The sequence below is a fragment of the Pseudophryne corroboree genome, chromosome 6 (assembly GCF_028390025.1).
Source record: "Pseudophryne corroboree isolate aPseCor3 chromosome 6, aPseCor3.hap2, whole genome shotgun sequence".
NCBI classification, from domain to species: domain Eukaryota; kingdom Metazoa; phylum Chordata; class Amphibia; order Anura; family Myobatrachidae; genus Pseudophryne; species Pseudophryne corroboree.
The window spans coordinates 749,525,253-749,553,037 of NC_086449.1; the positions used below are offsets into that span (position 1 = coordinate 749,525,253).

The following is a 27,785-nucleotide window of genomic DNA, read 5'->3' on the forward strand; positions in this document are numbered from 1 at the left end:
ATAAAAAATAGGACTTTAATTACCTACCGGTAAATCCTTTTCTCGTAGTCTGTAAGGGATACTGGGACTCCATGTAGTTTGAGATGCCTTAATGTAAGTAAATATTATTCCATGGTTATTGGCGTTACCCGGGGAGCACCCGTAGCAGATACGGTAAAAAGTGACATGACCATTTTTGTAGTTTATTAAATTATACACACTGGAGGTGCAATCCAAATTTTGATCGGATTGTCCTTTTGGGTGTAATCGTTAACACAACGCAAGCCATGGATCGCTAATGATGTCATTATTTCAAGCCCCTTTTCATCCCCTTAGGGGAGGTTTATTAAAATTCTAATTATGTAGTTTTCCTATTTCCCACCTGAAGAATACCTATGTTATATTCCAGCTTCCTAACATATCGGGAAGTAAGAGAATAAGGGGTCTATTCATGAAGCAGTGAAAAGGGTGGAGAATTGAGCTAGTGGAGAAGTTTTATTTAAAAATTCTGCAAATGTTATGAAGTAAATTGTGCTTATACGTCACCCTTCGGGTCAGTTATATGGTGTTGGGCAGGTTTGCACTTCTGTCTGTCCGCATATTTTATGATTGGCAGCCACCAGCTCTGGTTTTGATTTGGTCTTGCACAAGCAGTCCTTGACACGCCTGCAAGTGCTCCAGTGTGGGAACCTCTCACCCATAGGAAAGTATCCTGTTGGTTTAAACAGTGTATATAAAACAATAGAAATGTGCTCTAATTTTAAAGAGAGGTATCGGGAATTGTTTCTTTCTGCCATTTACAGCCTTAGGATCACTACACAGGTGACATCTTGGAGACTGGAGATGAGAACTCCTATCATAATTGCCCACTGATTACTGATTCAGCGAACTCTCTGTAAGAATTTTATTTTGCCTCCGGCTAACACTCCCTTCTCCAATACACTGCGACTTCTGAGAGTGTATAGGGGAGCATCATCATTGGCAATCAGTGTGGTATCTCTTCATCTATGTGACTGTCCAGACCATTTTGAAAACAGAACCTTATGCACCCTTGGTCCCTTGTCATTTCACCAGTGTTTTTCTAACTCAGTCTTCATGGAACCCTACCAGTACATGTTTTCAAGGTATCCTCAGGAATTATTGCCACCACCTGTAGATGTATTTTGTTAGTCAATTATAACACGTTATGCTCCAGCTAGATGACCTGGAAACATGCACTGTTATGGTTCCATGAGAGCCAAGTTAGAGAAACACTGATTTAGGCAATTAAAGCCGTCCAATGCTTCCTTGGATACTATTTAACTGAAATAGACTTAGGTGTCTATGTACTAAGCCTTGGAGAGACAACATACCAGCCAATCAGCTCCTAACTGTCATGTTACAGGCTGTGTTTGAAAAATGACAATTAGGAACTGGTGGTTGGTACTTTGGTGTCTAGTTACTAAGCCTTGGATGGAGATAAAGTACCAGTCAATCAGCTCCTAACTGTCATTTTTCAAATCCAGCCTGTGACATGGCAGTTGGATGCTGATTGGCTGGTACTTTATCTCCATCCAAGGCTTAGTAAATAGATGCCTTAGGGGGACATGTACTAAGCAGTGATAAAAGTGGAGAAGTGGGCCAGTGGAGAAATTGCCCATGGCTCTGTTTGCTTTTATAGTATGCAAATTATAAATGTTGGGTGCTGATTGGTTGCCATGGGCAACTTCTCCACTGGCTCACTTCACCACTTTTATCACTGCTTAGTACATCTCCCCCTTAATCTGTCATGCCCATAAATGCTATCATCATATGAATACATTGGGCCTGTTTTATCATCTCTTAGCACCATGAACAGTCTGGGCAGTGGGAAGCCACACCCATATTTCAGAATGCTTTCAGGGCTAAACGGCAATATTGAGTTGTAGATCAGATGCCTATAAGCTATGGAAAGTGGCCCTTGACGAACGACCTGCCTTGTACAGAATAATATCCTCAAACAAAAATGGGAATAGAAAATGAATCTCTTTTGGGGCGTAACAGTCCTTTACATCTTTTTTTATTTTATTTGAAGGCAGTTGTTACTTTATTTTATTTTACTTAGGCAGCATCACACAAATAACATGACATTAAAGAGTCCTGAAACGCGCCCATCTTCCGAGTTATAGTAAAACAGGGGCATCTACAGAGAAACTACAAGCAACATATTGTTAAATAAAGTATAGAGCCTCCTTAAACATGTTTTAAGACGCGCGAGTCAGCAGAAGATGCAGGCTTGTCCTCATTCATTAAGCGTCTTTACGCCATATGGCGCAAGACATCCGGGGCAACTTGGACCCTCTGAGAGGAGTAGTGTACTGTATTTTTCTATAACATGTGTGTCTTGGTGTCATCGCAGATGCAGCAAAAAGCCATCGGTGTACCAGAGACACTGGACTGTGACAGGAATTGGTTTTACACTCCTACAAAGTCACAGATGAAGTACAACAGAACTCGTCATGAAGAAAAGCTGCATTCGAGACCTTTTTATACAGATTCAGATTCAGCACGCCGATGTACAAATGTCGCACAGCGCAGTGATCTGTGGGCCCGATTCAGACCTGATCGCTGTTGTGTGAATTCGCACAGCGGCCGATTATCGAATGACCGCACATGCGTATGCACCGCAATGTGCGGCGTGCTGCCAAACAGCGACAGGATGGTCCAAAAATTTTAATTGCAAGGTGATTGACAGGAAGAGGACATTTAGGGGTGGTAATTGGTCGTTTTCTGGGAGTGTCAGGAAAAACGCAGGCGTTCCCAAGCGTTTTCAGGGCAGGTGTGTAACGTCAGCTCCGGACTCGATCAGCCTGTTTGTAGCGCACTGTAGGAGTAAGTCCTGGGCTACGCACACACTGCACAGACTGGAAAAATCATTCGATGGTGAGTGAGTTGTGAACGGATTTGCATATGCACGCTATCTGGCGGAATTTTCGCAAGACGTACACATGCTTTCTCATACTTGCACAGGACGGGGTTTCACTCTCCCTGGGCAAAAAAACACTTTGTGCGGCCGAGGCGCATGGACCTGACGCGCTGGGAGGGGCTATTTGGCACGACTGAATCCAAGCTGTTAAAAGACACATCTGTAGGGATTTTTTGCTTCTAATTTTTTTCAGTACCAATATCACTGCCACTTTCTGTCTGAATTCCTGCAGAATAGAGAGCATGCTATAAATAAATGGTCTGCTCGTATATCTTTATTTCAGCGTGTATTGCAATGGAACAAACATGCTAATATTCTTATATGTCTTGTTTTGCCGTGAGCTTTCTGTTCCCTAAGCCAGGTCAATGAGGATAAAGCGAGCTCATTATAGAACAGTGAAGAGCTTAGCCTTATGCCTTGTGTATCTAGTACAGTTTCATGTTGTTTTTATTGTTCCATAATCCACATAATAGCATTTAGATATCAAGTAGCCCACAGAGAGAGGGATAAAACTCAGAATGGAATGAAATCATTCTGTCGATTTGGCAACAGATGGTGAAGCTTGAAGCGTTTCCCTGATAATCTCAGTGACCCCCGGTGTAATGTGTGCAGTTCAGTTGTGGCTTAATGGTCGTATTTCTCTATATTAGGACACAGAGCCTGTTATTTATAACTGGCAGTCTGAATGCTAAATTGCACCTATTGCTTGCAGGTCAAGTCAGCAGTCATTTTGTGGTGCGGTCAATACACTCATAAACAATGGCCAAGTTTACAACATGGCTGCCTCCCTATTGTGTAAGTGGCCAGTACACTGGGTCCCCCTTTACTGTATGTAGTAACTTTAGTGGTCATTCCAATACTTGCATTATAGCAAAGGGCATTAAAGGGTTGTAACACAAAAAGGAGGAATGGAAATGGCGCCTAACTTGCCTCTTGGATTGTTTGTGTCTCCATATTCTGTTATTTCGTTTTGACATGGCCTCCGCTACTTCTGCCTCGTCTGTTTTACTTCACTACTCTCACGGAATGTTCAGGAGATTCCTGTATTCTAGGCTCCTCAAAGAGTAGTGCAGCCTTCTAGATCCAGGGAAACGATATTCTCTATATACTATTAATCGCCCCTGAGACGTTTCACGTTTCCGTGAGAGCCACTAAATTATCTAACTTTATAGTTTATCATCATCCGTAATTTACATGGTAACACTAACACATAACTTTGCAGTATCAGAGAGTCTGTTTGATAATTAATTTATACGTACAAACTGACATACAAGATTAACAAAGGAGACCCGGCTCCTGAGAGCTTACACTCTAGTCTAGAGCAATGGTAGGCAACTGGAAGCAAACCAGCTGCTGTGGCACTACACATCCCAGCATACCTTGCTACAGTTTTAGCATGCCTTAACAATGGAAATTTACCAAGGAATGCTGGGATGTATAGTTCTACAACAGGTGGAGTGCCACAGGTTACAGAGCCGTGAGCCCTAGAGCTTTCCGCATAAAAGTAGGGAATTATCTCGTGTTAAGGGAATAGAGAACAATAAATGTGTTTATTATTTCTTAGCATAATAAGAAAAGGACATCTTTACACAGTAAATAAAGCTTTAGATCATATTTATTCAATAAAATTTGCGTGTGTTTTCGGGCAGTACCCGCAAACATCTGCTGCAGTCCCCACAAATATCTGCTGCAGTCCATTCATTTCTGACAGCAAATTCAGCCCTCATAGGTGTCTATGGTGGAAGCTATGCATTGGGATTTTCCTAACTCCAGAATGGTGCAAATTTTAACAGACCGTTGTTCTCCGAATCCCTCTGTTTCCCCCGACGGCGCATGCACATTGGCTGCATAGGACCAGAACCAGGAAGCCTTGTGACGGCATAAATTGTAACTTTACTCCCAGATCTTCGCCAGAGCGGGCTCGTATTGAAGCCCATCTCCTGGCAAGAGACACGTGATAAATTTGCGTTAAAATATTAATTTCCACAATGCAAATTTAGGCTAAATATATTTATCACATCCACATTAAAAATGCAGCTTGTGATACATATACCTCTTTATAGACTAGGGAGTAAAAGTGCACAGTCATTCGTTCTAATAGCATCCTCAGATCCTTCTGTTTTTGTGGAATGATCCCACTAATGAAATAAATGTATTTATAGCTCCGTTTTGTGTAAAGGATGTATCTTGCGGCAAATAAGAATGATATTATAAGGGAGGGGGATTGTAAAGAGCAATCGATGATGTAATTATCACACTGATTTCCATTAATAAAGCAATTCCTGGTTCTATCTTGTGTAACTGCACGCCACCTAGTGTCATATACGGAGATTACAGAATAGAGATTCTGCATTGCTGGGGGGTTACCCTATTACCTGTTATTTGGCACAGCTATTTTACAATTTATATTGAACTGCACTGGGTGAAAGCACTGGTAGCTAGCATGTACAGTATGTGTGGAAGCTGGGCTAGAGCCAAAAGTTTCATTTGCAGATATTTAGTTATTTTTACTGCTCAGCCTCCATACACTCTTCCATTGTTAAATTCATGATGTGAGTACTGACCTGTTGCCAATTTGCATCTTTCAATGGGCGGGATGTACTAAAGGAAAAATGCAGTAAAACCCCAGTTTTCTGGAGCTTTACAGCATTTTCATATGTACTAACCCACGGCCGCCGGGTTTTCGCCGCCAAGGGTATCACCATCTTTTGATGGCGATACCCTATAGAAGCCTATGGGCTTCTTACCACCGGCTGCTGCATCCCGCGACCATTGCCCTCCCCCCGGCATACCTGTGTGCAGGCAACCCTGGTCTCTGAAACCAAACTCCTCCTCCCCCTAGCAACACAGCCGGAGGTCCTTCCGTCTGCAGGGATGAGGAGGAGGCACACGGGACAGCCTGCTGCCTGCTTCCCGGCCTGGGAGGAGATGGAGCGCCCAGGGATGTGACTGAGACTCACCGCACACCACCTCACAGGTATCGCGGGGGCCTCCATCACCGCAGGTGGCGAGGGGTGGCAATGTATTTTTAATACATCCTGCTCAATATCTACATCAAAGTTGCTTTCTGTTGTCTGAATGATAAACATTTTCTTTTTGAAGCCACCCTACAACCTTCCTACTAAGCATCTTCTCTCGGAAGCACCATTTCTGGGTGTTTTCTGGTAGTAGAGTGTAAGCTCTTCAGGTTATTGAATAATCATTCCACACAGTGAACCTTTAAGGGTATACCTGTGAAGGTGCGTAAGATTTACGCCCTTAGGCGGTACTCAACGGTCCACGGGAGCCGGAACGACGAGCGATGGTTCACTTCCTGGAGGATAGAGACGCTGTAATAGTCATGGCTGTAGGAAAAGAAAACGAGCTGTGAACCACACGCTGTTCTTATGCTAAACTATGGAGAGGTGTCGTTGGCACTCACAGGTGGCTGTGAATTTCACCGGTACGGTGAAAATCATCACAAGCTCAGGGCCTCATCCACCCAACTTTCACCTATACAGTACTCACTTGCTGAGGTGTAACTGGACCTTGCACGATCAAGCAAGGTGCACTGAAGCGTCATAAAGTATAGTGTCATACATAGCTAGTATGTATGTGGGTGTTTCTTTATTCTGTAGTCATTACGGGATGCCTCTGAAAGATGCCTTACTGTAAATTGTTTATTGGTGAACAAAATCTGGAGCGACAGCAATTTCTATATCAAATATTTCCAGTTATTTAAATCATGTACCTCACTATGATTATTAAAGTATAGAATCCTTTCTGAAAAATGTTTGGTTTGCAGATCACTTGTGTTCCTGATCATTTTGGTCAGTATGGATTATGTTAGTGAAATCTGTTTAAAGATGTACATTATTGGCCTGTGTGCGCGTGTGTATATGGGGTGATCATACAGATGCCACCAGTGATCCAACATTTGTTTGGACAAATTTGCAACAGCTCAATTCTAGCAAAGTCGCAAGTTGATGAAAACAGTAAAGTGACTCACCGTTTTCTCCTGTCCCTTTTTCTGCAGGTAGCCTCTTCTTTCATCGAAACTCCCTGTCCCCGCGGAGCTTGGGCTACGACACAGAACTATCCACCATCGAGCCATCTCTAGACATCTACGATGAAAACAAAACATGAGCTACTTCCTTCATCCTTCACCATTCTATCTGTTGCCCTTCTACCTCTACTTGTATTCCCTAACTTACCTCCTATCCCCTCAGCTCAGTTCTACGTTATTATGGTTCTCTGTTGTGTGTCCTGTGTCTCAAGTGAAGAGCCAATAAAAACAAAGCACAGTATTCCAACCCCTCCCACAAGGATCGGCAGCTGCAATGTGGACCGGGAGCACTCAGGACTTTTTGTGAATATGGTGCATGAGGAAGCACAAAGCAGGAGCTTGGACGGTTATGTTCCACTTTTACATCCTCCGCCTAATTATCAGTATCAATGTGTGAGAAACCGTGGATTCATGATCTTTAATTTTCAGCACAGTAGATGCAAAACTGTCGACTCTATGCTGGCAAGACCTCGAGTCAGGTCTGTGGTTGTCTACATGTCCTGTTTCTTGGGTATTGGTGAAATACTTATTTATACTACAGATGTTTTTTTTTTTTTTTCATATCTGCCTTGAATTCTGCTTCTCAAGGGCTCAACCTAATTAATTTGCCTTCGGATCATCTCCGATAGGAACAGGAAACTTTTTGAAAGCTCAATTCCTCCTGCTTGTAGCCACAAACTTGCTTTTCCATCAACGTGTTACAGTGGTTGTAAATACTCTTTGGACAATGAGGGGTGTAGGAACATGGGTCTTAATATTTACTGTGTCCATAAGTATGCTTCTCTTATTGTCCTACTGGTGGCAAAACATTGTATGTACGCACCAACATCTAAGTAATAATAAAAAAATGAAGAAGATAACCGCTCCAGCTACAAATCATCCAAATACCATACTAGGTTGCCGTCTGAAAGTCCAGGTAAACTTGTGCTGACAGCAATGTGATTCCCCGTGGACATGGAGTGAACAAATGATCTATTTGAATCTCATGAGCCAAAACATAGTTGTACAATAAAGTCTAAATAAACGCTGTGGTCATTGGTCAGTCCTAGCTTAGCGTGTGAGTACAATTAGCTCTCTATATTGGATACTTAGTAGTGATTTATCGACTTTATGTTCCAATACAACTGCATTTGGCCATCTACCATGCCACTTAGATCAGCTAAGACTGCTCTAGGGTCACTGCTACTTGCTAACAATTACTCAGCACCATCGCCAGTGGTTGGGACAGACGAGATCTTATCGACAACATGCCGTGTTGATTTAACTCTGAGTTGTCATGGTCACTATGGTGATAACATGGGTCCTTCTCATAGACCGAGGTTGGGCATTCAGCTGTCATGCAGTAGATACAGATTGGTGACAGCGGGCTTATAGACCAGTTCCAATTTTACGCAGCAGAGCAGCCACCAATGAGGGCTGAAGAAACCAATATAATTACCTGGTTTCTTTTTGTAGTTTAAAGGAGAAATTTTCAGAGTTCTTTCTGTCAGTAGGATTGGTGACAACTGTAGATAGAACTCTGGATAATTACAGCCCTGGTGTCTTCAGCTGAGAGATTCTTCACTTAAATGACCTAGAAAGTGTCTAGTAATTCTTTGGTCTCCGCAGCCTGGAAATTTGTTATAGAGGAAGGTGGTGAGGAAATGTTTTTGTTTGTTTTTTTATTGTTTTTTTTATTCAATATTTTATTATTATTGTGTTTTTTTCTATTTTAAATGTACCAACTTTAATTATTTGGGAGTTATTTTTGATTTCCAACTGTAAAGTAATAACAAAAAATTCAACAAAAGCTCTAGCTACAAATGAACATAAACGATCACCAAAAACACATACTGTACTAGCTGGCCGTCTCAAACTTCTGTAGATGTTTATTTTGCTTACAGCAATGTGATTCAACATTGACTTGGAGTGAACAAATGATCTATTATCTCATGAGCCAAAACTTCCAGAAGACACTGGTTCGTCAGCATTGTATCCCCACAGCTGGCAAACAGTCAGCGCTCTTTTCATTCAAATGTGTTTTCAAGAGGTTTCTACATCAGTTGGCATTGTACATAATTTTTGTGATGTAGATGCTTACAGAGGATGTGACCAGACTTAACATGTTACAGTAGTTTGTATAAAACATGCTTATTTTATAAGCTAAGTGGGAATGTTGCTTTAAACAGCGGGAAGACATTGCAGCGACAGTTTATATACGCAAAATTGTGTGGAACAAGACAAAAATCTGGTAATAAACGAATGAATTGATAAACCCAATTTAAGGCTAGTTTGTTTGTTAAAAGCTGACCTAAAAGCACACGGTCCTCAGACTGTGTCCACTTCACCGTTTTCATATTTTTCATTTTATTGGTTCCCAAACTTTAATTTTCTGTGTTGATAGTGGAGCTTTTTTTTTATTTTTTTGTGTATGTTTTTTTTTGTGTTTTGCTTTTTTATGTCTGTGATGGGATTTAATGTTTCACCCATTTTATACCCCTTGGGGGATATTCAATTGTTTGAAAAGTCGGTTGGGTGTCTTTTCCCCCCCCCTGTCTATTAGATAGGGAAAAACAGACACCCAACTGACTTTTCAAACAATTGAATACCACCCTTTATGTCCTTACACAGATTTGTTGTTTCAAACACCACTAGTTTCCAAAGTCCATATAAGTAAAATAATTAAATGTATTCTACCAATTAATTAATTAATTAATCAATCACTAATTTATGTACTTGCATCCATAAAAATATAGAAATATATTTAACCCTTAACTTATGTTTAGCGTTGGATTTTGACGTTCTAGAAAGGAGGGGAAGGGTTTAAGCTGGAATACCATAGATATTTTAGTTTCTGACACTTTATATTATCTTTATTTATTGCATTTTCAAATAAATATAAGAAAAAAAAATAAATGGTTTCACACATTAAATGCAGGTTCAACAGCAAAGTAAAATAGGCCTAGTGATGGATAGTTCATGACTGATTAGTTCAAAATGACTAATCTTCAAAGTGAACTAGTTCATTCAGTTCACAGCTCTGGCAAAGATTAGTTCATCAGGGAGTAAAGCAGGTGGGAGGAGTTAGACACAGACAGAATAGACGAGCCAGCAGCTGCATTAGGCTACTCACTGTCTCATTCACTGGATTTTACTTCCTGAATCTGATGATGTAAAATGAAAGTTAAAAGTACAACACAGCCCAGCAATACAGATCTAATAAAAAAATAGCATCTGCACTGCCTAGCCAAAGTCTATGTGTGTCTGTGAGTGAGCATGTGTGGTCATGCTGCTCACCTTTCTGTGATACAATCACTGTCCTATTAGTCCAGATGTTCAAACACTTGCTGCTGCTTCTGGTACTGGGTCCTGGGCATACTGCTGTGCTAATTCTTCTACTGGGTGTGTAGGTGCTGCTGCAGCAGCACTGTTATTCAGCTCTCTCATGTAATACTCATGAGTCAGTACATCTCTGCTGCCATAGGTGGCACTACTGTGCTCAGACATGGTGTGGACTCTGTGGAGCTGATTGAGCTACATTGTCCTGACGACTCTTGAGTCATTCTCATTGTAAGTAGTTCAGCAGTTCACTGATTCATACAGATCACTGATCAGCTCTCTGACTCAATGACTCATACAGCCATAACAAGTCAGAACAGTACCTCTAAGCTACCATGTGTGGCACTGCTGTGCTCTGCATACGCATTGTATGGAGCTGATGCTGAACTGCATATAGCCATGATTCATTCCCCCAGTATATTAGGTGACAAACTACACTCCCAATCAGCTTAAGACACAGGTCTGAGTGCTGCATGCTATCCTGTAGGGTCTGATTACTGCACACAACACAAGACATAGGGCAGGCATTCCCAACCACGGTCCTCAAGGCACACTAACAGTGCAGGTTTTAGTGATATCCAGGCTTCAGCACAGGTGACATAATTAGTAGCTCAGTTATTTTGATTTAACCATCTGTGCTGCAGCCTGGATATCACTAAAACCTACACTATAAGGTTGGTATATAAGTTATTGCTTTTCTTAAATATAAAAATATCTGACATATTAAACATACTGTATCTGATCATTTGAACAAGACAATAACTCCCACAATGAGCTAGTATCAGAAATACCTACTCTATGTGTAATAGTCTAGACTAGTTCTAAATCCATTCACTCCTTTCAGTCTGAGTCAGTGAGTGAAATGATGAACTACATGAACTAATCTTCTGAACTAATCTTTTCAGTGAACTAGATCATAATGAACTAATCACCAAAGTGAACTAGATTTCCCATCACGAAAAATAGCGCACAACACATTACAGTATCCTAAAATTGAAAATTAAAAATACAAAACAGACTCTGCAGCCACTTTACAGTAGTGAGCTCTAAGCTACGCTGGCACTATATATATATATATATATATATATATATATATATCAGTGCCGTAACTCAGCTACCAATTCATACTACGGTGCACAGTAGTCTCCATTATTGAAATTATGCCGCGCAGTAGCGCCACTACACCAGATAGAGCCCCTTTTACACATTACGGCAGACAGTCCCCCTTTTTACACATTACGGCAGACAGCGTCCCCCTTTTTACACATTACAGCAGACAGCGTCCCCCTTTTTACACATTACGGCAGCCACGTCCCCCTTTTTACACATTACGGCAGACAGCTTCCCCCTTTTTACACTTTACGGCAGCCACGTCCCCCTTTTTACACATTACGGCAGACAGAGTCCCCCTTTTTACACATTACGGAAGGCAGAGTGCCCTTTTTACACATTACGGTAGACAGCGTCCCCCTTTTTACACATTACGGCAGACAGCGTCCCCCTTTTTACACATTACGGCAGACAGCGTCCCCCTTTTTACACATTACGGCAGACAGAGTCCAATTTTTACATATTACAGCAGATAGAATAGAGAGATAGAGAGAGACAGATAGATAGATAGATAGATAGATAGATAGATAGATAGATAGATAACTTACCATCTCTCCCCGCTGGCTCAGGCAGTCAGGCTCCTCGGTGCTGGCAAATCCTGGGCAGGGGAGAAACAGGAGGAGGGAGGGGGACCGGAGCCGTAGCAGCGCTATGTAATTGGTAGAGGCACCACAGCAGCTGTCCCTCTGCTTCCGCATTGGCTGCCCACCGCCGCTGTGAATGCTGGGATGAGGGAAGCGCATCCCAGCATTCACAGCAGCGCCGGCCAGCCAATGCGGAAGGAGATGGACTGCTGCAGCGGCGCCGCTACCAATTACATAGTGCTGCTCCGGCTCCAGTCCCCCTCCGGGTCCTCTCCTGACGCTGCTCCTCTTCTCTTCTCCGGCGGCGCACACAGCACAGGCGGCTTGTAATGAGTCAATTTGACTCATTACAAGCCGCTGACATAGTTGCTGGCCGTGCGCCCTCAGGGTGACTGCGCTGTGTGCCAGGCACACCTGGCACACACGTAGTTACAGCTCTGATATATATAAGTATATATATATGAGTGGCTCCAGTAAGTGGAAGGTTGCCTAATGCTGATTGCCATCACTTGTTCTCTGTAAGCAAACTCCCTTCTCCCATGTGTATCTCTCGGTGATTTAGCAAACATGCTGAAACTGGAATTAAAAAATAGGTTTATTTACCAGATTTAATAGTGAAGGAGGAAATACACACAAACAGGTTATAGTATTAAAGAAGATTCTCATACATAAAAGCACATACTGTAGAAGTTGAGTGATTTTTTCCCCCGCTACAGTAGCACCCAATGCGACCGAGAGACCTCCCTGTGAAAGGGGGCAGGACCTCGCTGGAGCACCGTTGATGTCACCAAAAAGGAAGGGGTCTCACGGGAATCCCCTGAGTACCTCACACTGGGGGCGCGCGGTCTGCCCCCGGAGTCTCCTCCAGCACTGCCAGCTCCTTCTCGGTGACAGGATCCGTATGCTGCAGGATAATGTCACACTGCAGCACCCGCCTCCTGTCATTGCGGAGGAGCTGTCATTTTGGCTGCAGCGTGTCAGTTGTGCTCTAGCTGATGGAGCTGTGAATGATATCGCAAGACCCAATCTGCACATACTGTACACAGACCACTAATATTGTATTTGTACTCAAACCATCCGGTTTACGTACAAATACTAATCAGGCCCATCTTGTGAGAGCTGACAAGTCAACGAATAAGAGATCAGTAATGAGAGAGAACTTGGTTATTATGTAGAAAGTACAGCATTTGAGAAGTTTCTTTGGAATGAGAGTTATACCATACGCTATGTGTTTTTCCTCCTTCTCTACCAGATCTGGTAAATAAGCCTATTTTTCAAATCCGGTTCCAGCCTGTTTGTTATACAATAGCATACCCTCCAACATTTTACACATAAAAATTGGTACAAATTAGGAAAGGGGGCGTGTCCATGGGTAAAGGGGGCGTGGTCACCCCTTTCCTATACTTTCTCATATGCCCTAGAGGATGCTGGGGAAAACATCAAGACCATGGGGTATAGACGGGATCCGCAGGAGACATGGGCACTCTAAAGACTTTTCATTGGGTGTGAACTGGCTCCTCCCTCTATGCCCCTCCTCCAGACCCCAGTTTTAGGAATGTGACCAGGTCGACTGGATGCACTCTGAGGAGCTCTACTGAGTTTCTCTGAAAAGACTTATGTTATTTTTTTTTATTTTCAGGGAGATCTGCTGGCATCAGACTCCCTGCTTCGTGGGACTGAGGGGGCAGAAGCAGAACCAACTTCCTCAGAGTTTCATGGCTCTGCTTCTGGCTGAAAGGACACCATTACCTCCTGAAGGGAACTGAACGCTAGCCGTGTCTAGATGCTCACTCCCACAGCATGCCGTCACCCCCCTTGCAGAGCCAGAAGTCAGAAGACAGGCGAGTATGAGAAGAATGATCTTCAATCAAGTAAGTGACGGCTGAGGTGCGGCGCGGCTGGCGGGAGCACAGCGCGCCATTGCTGCCCACACACACAGGCACTGCAGGGTGCAGGGCGCCGGGGGGCACCCTGGGCAGCAAGAAAAATGCCTCAAACTGGCTAAAAGGGGGCATAAGATGCCGCTGGCACAGCCCCACCCCCGCCAGTATAAATAATAGGTCATATACTGAGTGTAAGGACGCGCCATTGTGGGGGCGGAGCTTCTTCCTCAGGCAGCCAGCACACTACTCAGCGCCATTTCTCTCTCTCCTCAGGCTGCAGAGAACACGCTGGTCCTCTCCTCCACTTCTGACAAGTACAGGGTGCTATAAAGGGGGGGGGGGGGGCACAAAGCGATTGTGGTGCATTTGATAGTGTATATTACTATTTAAAAGCGCTTTTGGGCTGTGGACATACTGTGTTCACAGGCAATACTGGCGCTGGGTTTGTGAACTGGCTGCTCCTATCCTTTGTCCCTCTGACAGATTTTACTGTGGGTCTGTCCCCAAAATAAGTCCCAGTGTGTCTGTGAGTGTGGTGTACACGTGTGAGGCATGTCTGAGGCAGGGAGTTCCTCCCCGGAGGAAGCCATTTTAGGGACACAGAGATGTAATGTGGTGGCGCTACCGGCACACCAAGAGCCTGCATGGGTGAAAGAGCTACGTGACAGTATGCATCTGATTAACCGTAGATTGGATAAGTCTGAATCTAAGGCTGCATGCTGGAGAAAATCTGTGGAAGATGTGATTTTTCAGGATGCTGTTATTCCTTATGTGGGCGGCCCCTCTGGGTCATATAAGAGACCACTGGCAAATGTTGTAAACACTGATACATACACGGATTCTGATTCTTGTGTCGACGATAGTGAGTCCAGAGACATAGATCATAAATTGGCAAAAAGTATACAATATATGATTGTGGCTATAAGGGACGTGTTGGAGGTTACAGAAAGCACTCCTGTACGTGTACCTCAGGAGAAAGCTTATTTATGTAAGGAAAAGAAATCCAAAGTCACGTTCCCTCCTTCACACGAACTAAATTCTCTGTTTGAAGGGATGTGGGTGAATCCTGATAAAAAAAATTGTATTCCCAAAAGGATTCACATACAGTAGCTTATCCTTTCCCGGTTGAAGACAGGAAAAAATGGGAGTCACCCCCTGTGTTAGACAGTGCACTTTCCAGGTTGACAAAGAAGGTAATTCTCCCTGCTCCTGGCACGGCTTCTTTTAAAGAGCCAGCAGACCGCAAAATGGAAACGACATTGAAATCCATTTATGTTACCAATGGTACACTGCTCAGGCCCACTATTGCCTGCGCATGGGTGAGTCGCGCTATTGAAAAATGGTCAGAAAGCGTGTCATCAGAAATCGACACGATTGATAAAGATGAGATACTCCTTAAGTTAGGGAATATCAAGGACGCTGCCGCCTACATGCTGGAAGCAATGAAGGATATTGGACTCTTAAGTTCACAAACCGCTACCATGGCAGTATCGGCTAGGCGGGCGTTATGGATTCGCCAGTGGAACTCGGATGCAGATTCCAAAAGAAACATGGAGGCTCCCCCATATAAAGGTGAGGCCTTATTTGGCGATGGCCTGGATGCGTTAGTCTCGGCGGCTACCGCAGGTAAGTCAACATTTTTGCCATCTGCGTCTGCACCGGCAAAAAAGACCTATCACCCACAAATGCAGTCCTTTCGGCCCAATAAATACAAAAAGGCGAGAGGTTCCCCCTTCTTTGCAGGTAGGGGAAGGGGAAAGAAGCCCACACCGGCTCCAGGTTCCCAAGAGCAGAAGTCTACCCCTAATTCTGCCAAATCCCCAGCATGACGCCGGAACTCCCTTGCGGGAGGCCGCTCGGGTGGGGGCACGTCTCAAACTCTTCAGCCAGGATTGGATTCTGTCTGGCCTGGATCCCTGGGTGTTGCAAATAGTATCCCAGGGATACAAACTAGAGTTTCAAGACGTTCCCCCGTGCCGATTTTTCAAATCGACCTTGCCAGCTTCTCCGCCAGGGAGGGAAGCAGTAACAGCGGCAATCCAAAAATTATGTCAAGGCCAGGTCATAGTCCTGGTACCATTGTCACAACAAGGGCGGGGTTTATTATTCAAGCCTCATTGTTCCGAAGCCGGGCGGTTCGGTCAGACCGATCCTAAATCTAAAAGATCTGAATTTCTTCCTGAAAAGGTTTAAGTTCAAGATGGAATCACTTCGGGCGGTGATTGCCAGTCTGGAAGAGGGGGACTACTTAGTGTCGGTGGACATAAAGGATGCTTACCTGCATGTTCCCATTTATCCTCCTCACCAGGCTTATCTGAGATTCGCGATTCAGAATTGCCATTACCAATTCCAGACCTTTCGGTCTCTCCACGGCGCAGAGGGTATTCACCAAGGTGATGGCAGAGATGATGGTCCTCCTTCGTCAGAAAGGAGTCAATATAATCCCTTATCTGGACGACCTCCTGATAAAGGCGAGATCCAGGGAGCAGTTATTACAAAACATATCCCTCTCCCTGTCAATACTCCAACAACACGGGTGGATCATAAATTACCCAAAGTCACAGTTGGATCCGACGACAAGGTTGTCTTTCCTCGGGATGATTCTGGACACAGAAGTTCAGAGAGTATTTCTTCCGCTGGTAAAGGCTCTGGAAATCCAGAAAATGGTAAAACAGATATTGAAACCATCAAGTGTGTCGATCCATCAGTGCATTCGGTTGTTGGGGAAGATGGTGGCGGCCTACAAGGCCATACAGTTTGGCAGGTTCCATGCCAGAGTATTCCAGTGGGACCTGTTGGACAAATGGTCGGGGTCACACCTACACATGCACAGAAAGATAATCCTGTCGTCAAAAACCAGGATTTCGCTCCTGTGGTGGTTGCACAGCTCTCACCTGCTAGAGGGACGCAGGTTCGGGATTCAGGGCTGGGTCCTAGTAACCACGGATGCAAGTCTCCGAGGCTGGGGAGCAGTCTCTCAGGGAGAAAACTTCCAGGGACGTTGGTCACAACAGGAAGCCTGCCTTCACATAAACGTTCTGGAGCTAAGAGCCATTTACAACGGCCTTCAACAAGCGGTACATCTTCTTCAAGACCGTCCCGTGCAGATCCAGGCGGACAATGTAACAGCAGTCGCATACATAAACAGGCAGGGCGGAACGAAAAGCAGAGCGGCAATGGTAGAGGACGACAAAAATCCTCCGCTGGGCAGAAAAACATCTACAAGTTCTGTCGGCAATTTTCATTCCGGGAGTGGACAACTGGGAAGCAGACTTCCTCAGCAGACACGATCTCCATCCAGGAGAGTGGGGCCTCCACCAAGAAGTCTTCGCAGAGGTGACAAGTCTTTGGGGAGTTCCTCAAATAGACATGATGGCGTCTCGTCTCAACAAGAAGCTTCAGAGATACTGTTCCAGGTCGAGAGACCCTCAAGCAGTAGCAGTGGATGCACTGGTGACCCAGTGGGAGTTTCCGTCAGTGTATGTTTTCCCTCCACTTCCGCTGATCCCAAAAGTACTCAGGATCATAAGAAAGACAAGGGTTCGAGCAATCTTCATTGCCCCAGACTGGCCAAGGAGGGCTTGGTACCCAGATCTTCAGCAGTTAGGAGATCCTCGGCATCTTCCTCCTCGGGAGGACCTGCTGCAGCAGGGGCCGTGTGTGTACCAAGACTTACCGCGGCTACGTTTGACGGCATGGCTGTTGAGCGCCGTATCCTAGCCAGGAAGGGTATTCCTAAAGAGGTCATCCCCATCCTTATTCAGGCCAGAAACGGAGTAACGTCAAAACATTACCACCGTATTTGGAGAAAATGTGTGTCTTGGTGTGAATCCAAGACAGCTCCTACGGAAGAGTTTTCTCCATTTTTTGCAGGATGGTGTGGAGACGGGCCTACGATTGGGATCAATCAAGGTCCAGATTTCGGCCTTGTCAGTGTTCTTCCAGAAACAATTGGCCTCCCTTCCAGAGGTTCAGACCTTCGTAAAAGGGGTTCTGCACATCCAGCCTCCATTCGTGCCTCCAGTGGCACCATGGGACCTTAACGTGTTATTGCAGTTCCTTTAATCGGATTGGTTTGAGCCTCTACAAAAGATAGAGTTGAAGTTTCTCATTTGGAAAGTGGTGATGCTTTTGGCATTGGCATCCGCAAGGCGGGTGTCTGAATTGGGGGCCTTGTCTCACAAGAGCCCTTACCTGATTTTCCATGAAGATAGGGCAGAGTTGCGAACTCGCCAACATTTTCTTCCAAAGGTGGTTTCTGCTTTTCACATAAACCAACCTATTGTGGTGCCAGTAGTTACTGCCACATTCACTGATTCAAAGTCTCTAGATGTGGTTAGAGCTCTGAAAATCTATGTTGCTAGAACAGCTCGTATACGGAAAACAGAGGTTCTGTTTGTCCTGTATGATCACAACAAGATTGGCTGTCCCGCTTCCAAGCAGACTATTGCACGTTGGATTAGAAATATGATTCAGCAACCTCATACTACGGTTGGATTGCCGTTACCGACGTCGGTAAAGGCCCACTCCACTAGGAAGGTGGGCTCATCCTGGGCGGCTGCCCGGGGGGTCTCGGCATTACAACTTTGCCGAGCAGCTACTTGGTCAGGGTCAAATACATTTGCTAAGTTCTACAAGTTTGACACCTTGGCCGATGAGGACCTAAAGTTTGGTCAATCGGTGCTGCAGGGTCATCCCAAATTCTCCCGCCCGTACTGGAGCTTTGGTATAGATCCCATGGTCTTGATGTCGTCCCCAGCATCCTCTAGGACGTATGAGAAAATAGGATAGTAGAGGATGCTGGGCGCCCGTCCCAGTGCGTACTTTACCTGCAGTTTAGTTATTAGAGTTACACAAGTTGTGTTATCTTGGTTTCAGCATGTTGCTGCAATTAGTTCATGCCTGTTGGCGTGTGTTATGTTGAATGCCATGTGTGTGGCATGGTTGAGGGTGTGAGTTGGTATGTATCTCACCACTAGTTAAGTAATTCCTTTCCTCAAAATGTCAGTCTCCCTGGGCACAGTTCCTACAACTGGGGTCTGGAGGAGGGGCATAGAGGAAGGAGCCAGTTCACACCCAAAGAAAAGTCTTTTAGAGTGCCCATGTCTCCTGCGGATCCCGTCTATACCCCATGGTCTTGATGTCGTCCCCAGCATCCTCTACGGACTAGTAGAAAAGGATTTACCGGTAGGTTATCAAAATCCTATTTTCAAGGGAAGTTTGGAGGGTCAAAAAATCGGTACAGACCATAAAAAAAGGTACTGTACCTGCCAAAAAGGTACAGCTGGAAGGTATGCAATAGGGAACGTTTCTCACTTTAAGAGAATTTTAATTACGAATATGGTATCATGACTCATATACTGTATTGGAGCAACACTAACCAATCAGGTTCTAATTAAAATAGTGACCCGCAGGCCCGGCGCTACCCGCTCAGCAAAGGGATGCAAAGCAGGTAGGCGCCTGGCTGGTGAGGCACTCTCCCTGCTTTGCATCCCTGCTGCTGTGCTGCCCTGTCCCCTCTGAGTCTGCTGCTACCGGCTGCTTTGCCTGTCACTGTATGACAGGCAGCAGCGCCGACAGCTTGTTGCCCTCCCCCACCCCCTCCTCCAGTGACAGTGACCAGACAAAAAGGGGCAGGAAGGGGGTAGAGTCACACGGACAAAGGGGTGGAGCCACATGGCATAAAAGGGGCGGAGCTACATGAGACCCAGGATGAGGCAGATCCCATCCGGCCAACCAGACTGTGGTAAGTGGATGAAAAGAAAGTGAGAGAAAGTGTATGTATGTATGTATGTATGCATACCTCCCAACATTTAAGAACGACATCTCGGTGTGCTCAGCAGCGCGCCCGCGCCTAAAAGGGGGTGTGTCCTATGGGAAAGGGGGTGTGGCTTCACGGAGTGTCAGTGATCGCCGTTTTTTGTCAGTGAGGGGGCATGGCCAGCGCTCTATGAGCTGCTGGCATGCCCCCTCTCCCTCTGTCCATCGTGAATAGATGCTAATCAGGGCAGCGAGAGACAGAGCCTCCCAACGGAGGTGGGACAGCAAGACATTCCCAGAAAATCGGGACAGTTGGGAGGTATGATGTAATGTGTGTGTGTGTGTGTGTGTGTGTGTGTGTGTGTGTGTGTGTGTGTGTGTGTGTGTAAGTAAGTATGAGAAAAAGCCGCTAATGCTGCATCATGGGATATATATATATATATTGTAACACTGTAGGGGTGCAAGGCGCCTTTTCCTGGGGAATATGGTAGCATGCAGCAGCTGAGGAACAACACAAGTCCAGTTTCTGGTACAACTGACCCCGGCCAGTTTTATTGAAACAGAAAATAAAACAAACCCCAAAATAAAAATACCTTGCCTGTCCGGCACTAACTAAACATAAGATATTCCTAACTGTCACTAAACAAAACACAGAGTTCTTCAGTACATACTGTATAGCTCACTTGCATCAGAAAGCATGTCTCTCACACACAGATCCTGCAGCCTTCCCAGGCAGTCTGCCCATACTAATCAGGTTAGAAGCACTATATCACTCTTACACAGCTGAAACCCTGATTAGCCCTCTGTGAGGCCAAAGACCCGAACTGGGCCCAATGTCTAGAACTCGCCTTATCTCTCTCTCAGAGCCTTTACCCAGCTTTTACAGCAAACTGAAAAGGTTCAGATAAAACAAAAAGCATTTTTCCTAGAAGTTAACATTTTCTAAAACATGTAAGACAAGAACCTGGGACAAATATACCTGCCCTCAAACACTATCCCAGTGTTCTGGTCACATATCCCCCTCCCCTGTTTCGACCTAGGGGCCGGAACACTTGTAGCCCCCAAACAGAAGATGCGAGACAATGCATCTGCGTTGGCCAATTGTGTTCCCGGTCTATGTTCGACAGTAAACTTAAAGTCCTGCAACGCTAGAAACCATCTAGTTACACGAGCATTCTTGCCTCTATTTACATACATCCATTTTAAAGGGGCATGGTCTGTCACTAGTCTGAATTGTCTACCCAAGAGGTAATATCTCAAGGTATCTAGTGCCCACTTAATGGCCAAAGCCTCCTTTTCCACAATGGCATACCTTTTTTCATGCTCATTGAGTTTCCTACTCAAATAAATGATAGGGTGTTCGTCCCCATCTCTGGTTTGGGACAGCACAGCCCCTATCCCTACCTCTGAGGCATCTGTCTGTACCACAAATTCTTTTGAAAAATCTGGTGTTATCAATACCGGTTGTGAACACAAAGCCACTTTTAACGCTTGGAACGCTTTTTCTGCATCAGGGTTCCATTTCACCACATTTGACTGCTTCCCTTTGGTAAGGTCTGACAACGGCACCGCTGTGGTCGCAAAATTAGGAATAAACCGTCTATAGTACCCAGTAATTCCCAAAAAAGCCCTTACCTGTTTTTTATTCACTGGACGAGGCCAGTTTTGAATAGCATCAACTTTATTCAATTGGGGCCTAATCAGACCTCTGCCTATGGTGAAGCCCAAGTATTTGACCTCCTCCATTGCGAGGCAGCACTTCTTTGGGTTAGCAGTTAACCCTGCCTCTCTGATTGAGTCCAGTACTGCTTGTACTTTAACCAAATGGGACCCCCAGTCTGTACTGTGAATTACCACATCATCCAAATAGGCAGCTGCATATTTTCTATGGGGCCTCAAAATTTTATCCATCGCCCGTTGAAAGGTTGCTGGAGCCCCATGCAACCCAAAGGGTAACATCTTATACTGGTACAGCCCCTCCGGAACCGAAAAGGCTGTTTTTTCTTTGGCGCTATCAGACAAAGGTATTTGCCAGTAACCTTTGGTCAGGTCCAATGTGGTGAGAAACCTGGCTGTTCCCAGCCTTTCTACAAGCTCATCCACACGGGGCATGGGGTCAAACTTGGACACCTCATTTAACTTACGAAAGTCATTACAGAAGCGTATGCTACCGTCGGGCTTCGGGATGAGCACTATGGGACTGGACCACTCACTGTTAGACTCCTCTATGACTCCAAGTTCTAACATGGTTTTAACTTCCTTAGAAATAGCTTCTCGCTGAGCTTCAGGAATCCTATATGGCTTTAAATGAACCCTGACCCCTGGTTCTGTGACAATGTCATGTTTTATTATGGTCGTTCGGCCAGGCAGCTCTGAAAATACCTCCCTATTTTGGATGAGAAATTCTTTAACCTGATTGTTCTGATCAGCTGATAATGTCTCTGACACCTTCACTGCGGGAAGCAACCGGGGTGAAGACACCGAAGGGCAAGGCTCCGCTGACAGAGACAACCTATCTTTTCAGGGTTTGATTAAGTTAACATGGTAGATCTGTTCGGGTTTTCTCTTTCCCGGCTGGTATACTTTGTAATTAACCTCATTCACTTTTTCCCTAATCTCAAATGGACCCTGCCATTTAGCTAGGAATTTGCTTTCCACAGTGGGTACCAAAACAAGAACTCTATCTCCAGGAGCAAATTCCCGTATCTTGGCACTCCGGTTATAGACCCTCTGTTGAGCACTTTGGGCCTGTTCCATGTGCTCTCTGACAACAGGTACCACGGCTGCAATCCTATCCTGCATTTGTGTTACATGCTCAATAACGCTTCTATAAGGAGTGGGCTGTCCTTCCCACGTCTCTTTGGCAATATCCAACAGCCCTCGGGTGTCTACCATACAACAAATCAAATGGAGAAAACCCCGTAGAGGACTGAGGGACTTCTCTGATGGCCATTAACAAGTAGGGCAACAAACAATCCCAGTTTTTCCCATCTCTCTCAACAACCTTTTTTAACATACTTTTTAATGTTTTATTAAACCTTTCCACCAACCCGTCAGTTTGGGGATGGTAGATGGACGTCCTGAGGTGAGTGACCTTAAATAACTTGCACAATTCTTTCATGATCCTTGACATAAATGGAGTACCTTGGTCAGTCAAAATTTCTTTTGGTATTCCCACTCTACTAAATACCTGCACCAGCTCCCTAGCTATCGCCTTGGTTGTGATAGTGCGTAAAGGGACAGCCTCAGGATATCGAGTGGCATAGTCCATAATTACCAGGATATACTGATGGCCCCGAGCAGACTTTAACAAGGGCCCCACGAGATCCATGGCTATTCTGTCAAACGGGACCTCTATAATAGGCATGGGAACTAGTGGGCTCCTGAAATGGGGTCTAGGGGCATGATACTGGCATTCAGGACAGGAAGAACAATATTCAGACACTTCTTTATAAACCCCTGGCCAAAAGAACCTTTGTAAAACTCTTTCAGTGGTTTTTTCTGCCCCTAAATGTCCTGCGGTAACGTGACTATGAGCTAAATCTAGTACCGTTCTCCGATAAGGCTGGGGAACTACCAGCTGTTTCACCACATCCTCACCCCTTTTGACAATGTGGTACAAGAGCTCATTACAGATGGCCATGTGGGGATACGTAACCCTGTCACCTGGTACCACAGGTTCCCCATTAACAATCTTAACATTCTCTCTAGCCTTTATTAAGGTAGGATCCTTTAACTGTTCAGACGCAAACAGATCCTTCTTTACCTCCAGGTCAGGCACGCTTTCAGTTCTAACTACTATGTCTCTGTTCCCGGCAAGAGGGTCCTCACTGGACTCCCCATCTGTCACTTCTCCAGCCAAACTAGCAAAAGGCAAAGGGCCAGAAAGTTCCGAAGACCCACGTACATCCATAAAATCACCGGTATTATCAACTGGTTTTTTACTTCTCACATCTGTTGATAACCGTGATTCCCACAGTTTCCAAAAATGAGGAAAATCCCTCCCTATTATGGCCTCATGCACCAAGATAGGGACCAGTCCCACTTTAACCATTGCTGACCCACAACAAGTTTCTATATTCACCTCAGCAGTGGCATAATGTTGGGTATCCCCATGTATGCAAGTTACCCCAATAGGTATTTGCTGGACCTTTAAGGGGTTCACTAACCCAGCTTTCACGAGGGTAACTAAACTTCCTGAATCTAGCAAGGCCTCTACCCGGTTACCCTCTAAGAACACATCACACATTTGTTTTTCCAGCTCAGGTGAAGGTACCACAGTACAGGCTAACCTAGCAAAGAAAGACATTCTGCGACATTCAAAGGCAGCATCACATTGCATGGGTTCTTGCGTGACTGGGCAATTGGCAACAACATGACCTGGCATACCACACCTAAAACATTTAACCACACGATTATCAACCCATTTGGGCAGTATAGACCGTTCTAGCCCCATTGGCCGGTTTCCAGGGCCAGTGTTTACAGTCTCTCCAGCCTTGCGTTCTCTTAACCGCCCAGCAACGTTTTCCCACGGAACAGTCTTACCAGTCTTTACTGAAGGGCGCTGTCGAGGATCTATGGGTTGCTGGGTGGTCATCAGTAGTTCCTCTGCTGCCAAATACCTCTCTACCATGTCCACTAATTGGTCAGCAGTACCCGGGTTTCCATGGCTCACCCACTTGCGCAGGACCATGGGCAAAGATCTCAAGTAGCGGTCCATGACGACTCTTTCCACCATCTGGGGACCAGTTAATGTCTCTGGCTGTAGCCATTTTTTTGTTAGCTGAATAAGGTCGTGCATCTGGGAGCGCGGAGGCTTCTCCATGGCGTACAGCCAACGGTGCACCCGTTGTGCTCGTACTGACAGCGTGACTCCCAGGCGGGTCAGGATCTCAGTCTTTAGTTTATCATAGTCCCGAGCCTCAGCAGGGCTTAAATCAAAGTAAGCTTTTTGGGGCTCACCTGACAGGAAAGGTGCCAGCAGACTGGCCCACTGTGCTTTCGGCCAGTTCTCACGCTCGGCAGTCCTTTCAAACGTGGTCAGATAGGCCTCCACATCATCAGCCTCTGTCATTTTCTGCAGGAAGTGACTGGCCCGTATAGAACTAGAGCTGGTTGGAGCACTGACGGCCACATCTCCAACCCGAGCTGCAAGTCTCTGCACCACTTCTGCTAAGGCCTCTCTATCCTGACGCTGTTGCCTGTAAAGTTCATCAACAACTGCCTGCTGTTGTCTCTTATTTTCCTCCATTGCCACCTGCTGCTGTCTGTTGGCCTCCTACTGTAGTCTCCAATTTTCCTCCATTGCCACCTGCTGTTGTCTCCTATTTTCCTCCATTGCCACCTGCTGCTGTCGGTTGGCCTCCTGCTGAGCCGCTGTAGCTTGCAGCAAGGCTTTAAGCAGATCCTCCATGTCGACAGATTTTTCAGGCGGCTTTGTAGCTGCTTTCACCCAGGACATATATCAAACCTTCAGGGGTGAGTCTCAGTAACTTCACACTGGGCTGTATCTGCATAAACCACCGTTTTCTGCAGGCCTCACAAAGCTGCTGCTTTCACTTATGCGCAGAACGGTGTGCTCGCATTCTCCACCAAGTTGTAACACTGTAGGGGTGCAAGGCGCCTTTTCCTGGGGAATATGGCAGCATGCAGCAGCTGAGGAACAACACAAGTCCAGTTTCTGGTACAACTGACCCCGGCCAGTTTTATTGAAACAGAAAATAAAACAAACCCCAAAATAAAAATACCTTGCCTGTCCGGCACTAACTAAACATAAGATATTCCTAACTGTCACTAAACAAAACACAGAGTTCTTCAGTACATACTGTATAGCTCACTTGCATCAGAAAGCATGTCTCTCACACACAGATCCTGCAGCCTTCCCAGGCAGTCTGCCCATACTAATCAGGTTAGAAGCACTATATCACTCTTACACAGCTGAAACCCTGATTAGCCCTCTGTGAGGCCAAAGACCCGAACTGGGCCCAATGTCTAGAACTCGCCTTATCTCTCTCTCAGAGCCTTTACCCAGCTTTTACAGCAAACTGAAAAGGTTCAGATAAAACAAAAAGCATTTTTCCTAGAAGTTAACATTTTCTAAAACATGTAAGACAAGAACCTGGGACAAATATACCTGCCCTCAAACACTATCCCAGTGTTCTGGTCACAATATATATATATATATATATATATATATACATACACACACACACACACACACACACACACACACACACACACACACACACACTAGCTTACTAGACACTTCACATTAGGGAATACACTTCAGCTCTGTGGGTTTTCTTCTCCCTTTGAACTGTGTCATATACTTTACAGAAAACATGTTAGATAACTGTGTTGTCATCCCACTGCACTGCTCAAAAAATAAAGCACCAACAGCATAACATTTAAAAGTAATGCAGCCAAAATACTTATATCTTATGAAATAAAGTTGTGTCCCTATACACTGTGTGTTCAGTCGTGTGTGTGTGTGTGTGTGTGTGCGCGTGCGTGCGCATAATGGAGTCATTCCGACCCATTTGCTCGCTGCTGTTTTTCGCAGCAGTGTGAACGGGTCAGTTCTGCACAATGACAAGAAGACCGAAGAAAGCAAGAAGACTGACAGAAGGAAGGCATTTTGAGGCGTCAACTGACCGTTTTCTGGGACTGGTGCGGCGAACGCAGGCGTGTCCAGGCGTTTGCAGGACGGGTGTCTGACGTCAATTCCGGGACCTGACAGGCTGAAGACATCGCAGCGGGTAAGTAATTCCAGAGCTACTCAGAAACTGCACAAACCGTTTTGGCGCAGCTCGGCTGCACAAGCATTCGCAACCTTGCTATGCAAAAATGCCCTCCCCCATAGGCGGTGTCCACTTGATCACATGGTCAGCAAAAGTTGCTATGTGCGATCAACTTGGAATGACCCCCAATGTGTATAAGTGCCTCTTCTGCATGCATTAAGGATAGATAGCAGAGGCGGAACGTCCACTGGAGCACCCAGTGCAATGCACCAGGGCCCACAGCACTTGATGGGCCCTCAACCAGCGGAAACGTCAGCAGGTACTATTACGTGGCCACGCCCCTTCTGCATGAGACCACACACTTTTTTCCAACACGCACCGAAGGTGCGCGCTGTCCCTTTGTAAAGTATGGGAGGGCGCAAATTTATAGTTTGCAGGGGGGTGCCGAACACCCTAGCACCGGCCCTGATGACCCGGATATCATTGTTACACAACTTTGGAAATACCACGGGGGCTTGATCACGGCTGCTGGCAACAGATAAGTTAGATAAGTGCTTTATTCCTGATATCTGTTGACTTTAACATGGCTACGGATTTACAGCGTTGACCATTACCAGCTAGGCCGCAGATGGTTTTAAACCATCGGTAATTAATCATCGATGATTGAGCCATCAGTGGTATAGCAATGCAAATGTGCAGAAGGCGGCCAGCCTTAGCCTATCGGGCCTCCCATTGATGGCAAGATTAGTTACAATCGCCATCAGACCATCGATGGCCTCCATTATTTTATTTTATTACATTTTTATGTTGTGAAATATTTATATTTTGGTAATATTATACAGAAATGTAATTTCATTCATCAAAGGGCACCCTGTAATTCTCCTACCATGACAGTATGATAAACTGTGATTCCGCCACTATTAGCGTGGAAAATATTGTTTGTTCATCTGCAGTACTGTACATAATAATGAGATGCTGTATATCACTAGTCAAAAGAGTTGCAGCAGTGCTACAGTATTATAAGCGGGGATGTAGTTATGTAACCGACCTCCGGTCACTATACCGACGCCGGAATCCCAGCCGATTCACAGCCCGAACAAACGGGGACTACTTCGTTGAGCTCTCTGCAGCCCCCCCCCCCCCTTCCCAACAGCAATATAAAGCTCGGGATCCCGGCGTTAGTATGGTGACTGGCAGGATCCCGAACGCCGGTCACCCGAACCCAACCCTTATAAGAGTGTAACAGGCCAGGAGCTACATAATGTAAAACAGCATTGTCTTGAGCTGTAAAATTGCAGTAAGCATATTACACAACACTTACACTGGGAAGATCATTAATTCCAGCAGGAACTGTGCCACCAAGTGCTCTCACGCAGCATGTGCTGGACTGTAATAAGGGTATTAGGAGTCTGTCCACTGCTC

General features: G+C 45.3%; 1 protein-coding gene and 1 long non-coding RNA gene across 3 annotated transcripts in view; one reads left to right on the forward strand and one right to left on the reverse strand.

Moving 5' to 3' along the window:
* The window catches only part of RNF130 (ring finger protein 130), a 532,281-nt gene extending 523,054 nt beyond the window's left edge, over positions 1-9,227 (forward strand). Inside the window, exon 8 of the mRNA XM_063928530.1 lies at positions 6,939-9,227. Within this exon, the coding sequence (XP_063784600.1) occupies positions 6,939-7,048 (110 nt within the window). The 3' untranslated portion in view covers positions 7,049-9,227. The remainder of the gene's footprint in view (positions 1-6,938) is intronic.
* On the reverse strand, positions 2,001-27,785 carry LOC134933385 (uncharacterized). Of its 2 annotated transcripts, none has more exons than XR_010179687.1 (4): positions 27,685-27,785; positions 6,912-7,026; positions 6,155-6,267; positions 2,001-3,149 (listed from the first exon to the last, which is right to left on the reverse strand). It is a non-coding gene; the product is annotated as an uncharacterized LOC134933385 (long non-coding RNA). The 2 variants fall into 2 exon arrangements; XR_010179688.1 differs by lacking the exon at positions 27,685-27,785 and adding an exon at positions 26,278-26,363.